Source organism: Chenopodium album, chromosome 9 (genome assembly GCF_948465745.1).
Source record: "Chenopodium album chromosome 9, dcCheAlbu1.1, whole genome shotgun sequence".
In the NCBI taxonomy this organism is placed as follows: domain Eukaryota; kingdom Viridiplantae; phylum Streptophyta; class Magnoliopsida; order Caryophyllales; family Amaranthaceae; genus Chenopodium; species Chenopodium album.
In genome coordinates, this window is record NC_137842.1 from 63,522,126 (window position 1) to 63,528,337 (window position 6,212).

The following is a 6,212-nucleotide window of genomic DNA, read 5'->3' on the forward strand; positions in this document are numbered from 1 at the left end:
TGTGTTTAAAATGAAATAATAAGTTATTAATTAATCGTAATTACACTAACTATATTTTCTTGCACTTGTACTTCTAGCTTGCTCAATGCTCATCATATATAATAACAAACACTATTTCCTCATCATATTTCATGAATAATAATATTACCTCCGTTAACTATAGGGGTATTATTTGTGAGACATAAAATATTTGTTTGTTGCACATAATAATTAACGGAGAATAATATTATTACAGGCGGAATATATATGGATGATATAAAGGCTCCATTTAGGGGAATTACAAGCGATATACGAGGAAGGCTATCATGTTATAAACAAGATTGGACCAATGGTTTCAAATATGGAGTTGGGTATGGTCTTAATTTGTCACAAATTTAACTTATTATTAATCTTGTTTAATATAAATTAACCTAGTTAATCTTTCTTAATTCTAAATGTGATTATAGGATACTTACACCCGCTGCCTCCATCTTTTTTGCTTCGGCTCTTCCTGCTATAGCCTTTGGAGAGCTTTTGAAAAAGAAAACAGGTTTGTTTACTCACATCTTACAATAAATTTGTGTAACAAATTAGGTCTAAATTCTTAGTATTATTGTACGTAATAATATAAACGGAATAAGGCTTAGCTTTTCTATAATAATGCAATTTCACGTGTCGTTTGATGTTATTAAATGTTTAGTGTTCGTTTATATATTGTCATGATAATACGAATGTGAATAATTTGATAGGCGGAAGCCTAGGCACAGTGCAAACTATATCATCGGCAGCAATTTGTGGTGTGTTACAATCAGTAATTGGTGGACAACCACTTTTAATACAAGGAGTTGCAGAACCAACTGTTCTTATGTATACTTTCTTGTACAATTTTGCTAAACAAAAGGATGATCTAAGACCACTATTCTTGGCTTGGACAGCATGGTAATTTAGTAATTTAATTTTACTTTTAATATTACACTGCTACATTTTTGTTAATGTCACGTGGAATTTATAATATGCATGCATAAAATAACATCAACTCTGTATTGTTTTTAGTTACACAATTTGACTTTCACGTTTATTAATGTAGAGCTTTGACTATGTATATATCTTTGATTATACGGCTATATAAGATAGAGTATATTGAATTATTGATCTAGTGTCAAAATGAATTGAACGGGGAGTAAATTTGTGTTAACATATCGACCTTTGATTATACGTTGCAGGGTTTGTGTATGGGCATCGGTTTTACTGGTGCTAATGGCAATTTTTAACGCGTGTGTTATCATTGACCGATTCACAAGAATAGCTGAAGAGTTTATTGAAATGTTAATAGCTGTTCTTTTCATCCAAGAGGCTATCAAGGTATTATACAAGTCAACAAACTACGTAATATAAATATTGTAAATTAATTTAGAGTATACTCATATATTGATCTAATTATTACAGGGGATTATAAGCGAGTTTCATGTACCCAAAGGGAAGGATTTAGATGATATTAAAGCATATGAATTCGAGTGGCTTTACTCCAATGGATTGCTCGCGGTCATATTCTCTTTAGGGTTTATCTATACCGCCTTCAAAAGTAGAAATGCAAGATCATGGTGGTATGGAACAGGTTAGTTCACTAAAATAAATTACTCTAACATTAATAAATTGTCTACTCAACAAAATTTAATAAACAAGTGATAATTGTTATGTTGATACTATATATATATAGGTAGGCGAGGTGCAAGTCTTGAATGAAATTGTCTCACATATATATATTATGGCTGAATTGAATTTTGGTACATCATCAATATCATAAACGTTCAAATTAATATTGGCTGGTTTTTGTGTAGGTTGTATTAGAAATTTTATCGCGAATTTTGGGGTTCCTTTGATAGTATTGGGATGGACAGCATTGTCATATGGTGTACCTAGCAAAGTTCCTTCAGAAGTTCCTAGAAGGTTATTTAGTCCTCATCCTTGGGACACAGACTCGTTGCACCCTTGGACTATTGCTAAGGTAAACTTGTGTCTTACACCAATTCGAACCACGAATATTTAGCTTGGAGATTTATTTCAAGATAAACCTTTTTAAGTAGGCCTAATTTATAGAGAGTGCATATATTTTGCAGAAAATGGGGGATGTGCCTGGAAGATATATAGCAGGGGCCTTCATACCGGGATTAATGGTAGCAGGACTATTCTTTTTCGAGCAAAATGTAGCTTCAAAGATGACACAACAAAGAGATTTCAATCTTAAAAACCCTTCTACTTACCATTATGACATCTTTCTTCTTGGCTTAATGGTTTGTCATCACTAACCCATACAATTTTTCCTAAAAAATTTCCTAGAAGTATATAACAACATTTTTATAGTCTTCTTGATTAATTATTAATCACTAATATTAGTGTAATGTGTAAAACAGACTTTGGTTTGTGGGTTACTTGGACTTCCTCCTTCCTATGCTCTTATTCCACATTCTCCTATGCACACTAAGGCACTCGCCGTCCTCAAAAGACAGTTTCTTCGAAGAAAGATGGTTGAAAGTGCCAAAGCGAGCATACATGAACGAGCTAGCAACAATGAAATATATGGCAATATGCAAGCAATTTTCCTTCAAATGGACATGAACAAGTTGGTAAGTTTTGTACTACTAAATTTTCGTTAATTGCAATTTTCGCTGCTAGTTAGCATAGTATATACATAATTTATACCAAAGAGGCAAAGATTAGGCCTAAGATATACTAGTCTAAGAAAAAATTAAATGATATAGAGCCATACAAAAATAATTACTACTTCTGTATCTTATTATCTGCAACAAAAGAGTATTATTTGCAAGAAATAAAATATTTCTTTGTTGCAAATAATAAGAAATGGAGGTAGTACAATTAAAAAAAGGTTTTGCTAGTGTAGTATACACATACATATGAGAAACACACTAGCATGACACTATATCTTTTAGGTATTTCTAAGTGCATGTAACACATGAAAAAAATCTAATGTCATCATTGGGTTTATTTGTAGACAAATGGAGTGGTTAAGGAGCTTGAAGAGTTAAAACAAGTAGTAATGAAAGGAGAAATTGATGAGAAAAATGGGAATGCAACATTTGACCCCGAGAAGCACATCGAGAACTACTTACCGGTGCGTGTTAACGAGCAAAGATTGAGCAACCTAATACAATCTCTTCTCCTCGCGATTTCTGTTTTCGCGATGCCTGCCCTAAAGCGAATTCCATCTTCACTTCTTTGGGGGTACTTAGCCTATATGGCCTTTGATAGTCTCCCTGGCAACCAGTTTTGGGAAAGAATCATACTACTACTTGTCAATAAAAGTAGATTACACAAGTAAGTCAAAAAAAGATGATAAAACCAATCAGTCAATTAATCAAAGTCATAATCCCATCATAAATGAGGTCGGTTACATGAATCAAAAGTGATTATTCCGTATAGTCATCCACAAAATTATTGCCTAATTAACGTCAATTTTGACTAGTGAACATGCTTAATTCTAAGATCTAGCACTTGTGCTAGAGAAATGTAACAAGTAGGACGGGTTAAAGTTTATTTATTTCTCTGTTATCGTGTTATATTATGTGTTATTGATTTGATTTTGAAACGACGAGTACTGATTAGTGTGTTGTATGTGTTAATTGGCAGGGTTTTACAAAGGAATCACGCTTCGTATGTGGAAACCGTACCGTTCAAATGTATCGCGGCATTTACATTATTCCAATTAGCATACTTGATCATTTGTTATGGCATGACATGGATACCCTTAGTAGGAATTATCTTCCCTTTGCCATTCTTTTTTCTTATAATTATAAGATTTCTTATATTACCAAGGTATTTTGAGCCACATTACTTGCATGAACTCGATGCTCACGAATATGAGGAAGTCCTAGGAAATTCTAGGCGTTCTTTCCGTCGTATGTCATTCTCTTTTAAGGTACGTACGTTCATATTGCTATCAAATGTTAAATGTACAACTTTATAGTCCGTGTTATCATACACACGTGTAGACGTACGTATAATGTTGCTTAATATTATGAACAGGAAAATGGGACCCACAGCATTTTTGACAATGAAGAAGAAATGGAAGAAGAATTTTCTGATTCCGAAATTTTGGATGAGTTAACAACTCATAGAGGAGAGTTAAAGATTAGAACTATGAGCTTTCGTAGCGAAAGATGTGCTTCGAGTGGTAGAAAAGAAATGAAGCCCCGAGCTATGAGCTTCCGATATGACCTACCTTTTAAGGTATGTAAGAAGGAGTTAATTACTCTCTTTGTCTCTAAATAATAATACGGGTAACACTCTGTATGAACTTTAAATGGCTAATTGTATATATAATATTTGCGTACAGGTCCATCCAGAAGACATTGTATGATTGAAAGAAGAAGAATTTTTAGAAGTACAATCTTGACAAGGGTAAATAATATTGATGATCATGATCGAAGACAATAAAAAGTTGAAAAAAATTGATAACCTAAGTTGATGTTCCGGGAAACTAATGAAATTTGTTATTTGTAGTACATGTAAATAAATTGTATCAATTCTTTTGGTTTGAAATAACACAAGATGTGTTACTGTACAATATTATTTAAAATCAGTATATCGGTAAATAGATTTCTTATTATTAATTTGTTAAATAAGAGATAGAATATAAAAAAATTAAATTAAAATTTCAATACTACTCCACGCTTTAAAGTGAAATTTCAATAAATCCATGAAAATGAGATATTGACTTGAGTATTTAGGATTAGATTTGTTTTCAACTCTAGTTTTGATTGCGTAATTATGACTAGTCTTTGATTTTGTTTGACATAGTCTAGTTTTGATTTTGTTAAGTCGACTCAGAGAATTTGAAATCGGATTTTTTTTTTGTCAAGTCTAGTTTTGATTGCGTAACTATGATTAGTCTTTGATTTCGTTTGACATAATCTAGTACTCTAGTTATGACTCTTGTGATTGATGTGTTAAGTTGATGTATGTTCTCCCAAAAAAAAATAAAAATAAAAAAATAAAAATAAAGTTAGACGTAAAATGAAACATCGATAGTGTCAGTTTTTTACTTGGGCCTGGATTTGGGATGGAAGTTGGGCTTAGGCGTCATAGACTTGGGCCAATAGTCATCAACTGCAACCCAAACTTTCGTATCTATAAAAACATTGCATCTATTAATACAAACTTTTAAATAAAACGGATGTTCAGTAAATTACTGAACATCCGTTATAAAGTGACAATAAAATGTGCAAAAGTTACACTAAAACGCACAAAAGTTACCGTGACATATATAAGAGTTATTTATGCTTTACTGATAAATTTGACAAAAGTGACACTAAATTTGACAAAAGTGACACTAAATCTGACAAAGTGTACCTGATGTACAAATTACTGAAAACCGGGTGTATACAAAAGTTTTCCATCTATTAAAGCCCACTTTTGAGTATTATCGTCCTTAATTTAACACCAAACTAGTTGAGTATACATAACATAACCAAACATTATTAAATCTCTAGAGCTCTAAAACTATAATTGTCATCTGTCTAATGTTCAATGAATGATTTGCATTGTTGACTTGTTGTAGATAGTATGGATGTAGATAGTTACATATGGTCATATCAATATTAGTTGTACTCGTACTATCTTGAACTACATTTAAGATTTAACTCGTTTTGTCACATCATTTCATCATTTTTGTTAAACAATTGTATATTAGCTAATTGTGTGTCTTCTGATGCCTCATTTATGTTACAAGCTTTTAGGCCTTCTCAGAAGCGTGTACGTTATTATTTGTCACAGTATGAGAATTATGTGTTCTTTAAGGCCACAATTTTTGCTTGCTCAATTGCAAATAAAACTATGGAAGGATTTCCAATCATTACAAAATATATTGATTTTAAAAAAAATGATTACGGAGTATAAAATAAATATGGTTATTATTAATTTATTTTCCCCTTTGATGTTGGAGACTAATCATAGTAGTATTGAATGTTTGTATTAATGCTTAAAAATCAATGATTGATTAAAATTTAACCGTGACTAAAAAAATTGTTGTATTCATAACAAAACTATCCGTTTAGATCCATATTATTCTCTTGACCATATTGTTTTCTTTATTTTGATGATCACGGTTAGAAAATCATATAGACATATAGTTTCACCATTATTGCCACTTAATAATACAAATTGCTTCTTAATTTTCCATTTATAAAGTACATTATTATATGAATAAGAATTTTCAT

General features: G+C 31.6%; 1 protein-coding gene across 1 annotated transcript; it reads left to right on the forward strand.

Moving 5' to 3' along the window:
- The first annotated feature begins 246 nt into the window (after nt 1–246).
- On the forward strand, nt 247–4,354 carry LOC145557914 (boron transporter 4-like). The gene is made up of 12 exons (XM_081619091.1): nt 247–350; nt 447–529; nt 729–918; nt 1,203–1,341; nt 1,426–1,594; nt 1,818–1,984; nt 2,097–2,270; nt 2,391–2,603; nt 2,990–3,312; nt 3,625–3,913; nt 4,021–4,224; nt 4,331–4,354. The coding sequence occupies exons 1-12, from the start codon at nt 247–249 to the stop codon at nt 4,352–4,354; spliced, it is 2,079 nt and encodes a 692-aa protein (XP_081475217.1).
- The last annotated feature ends 1,858 nt before the right edge of the window (nt 4,355–6,212 follow it).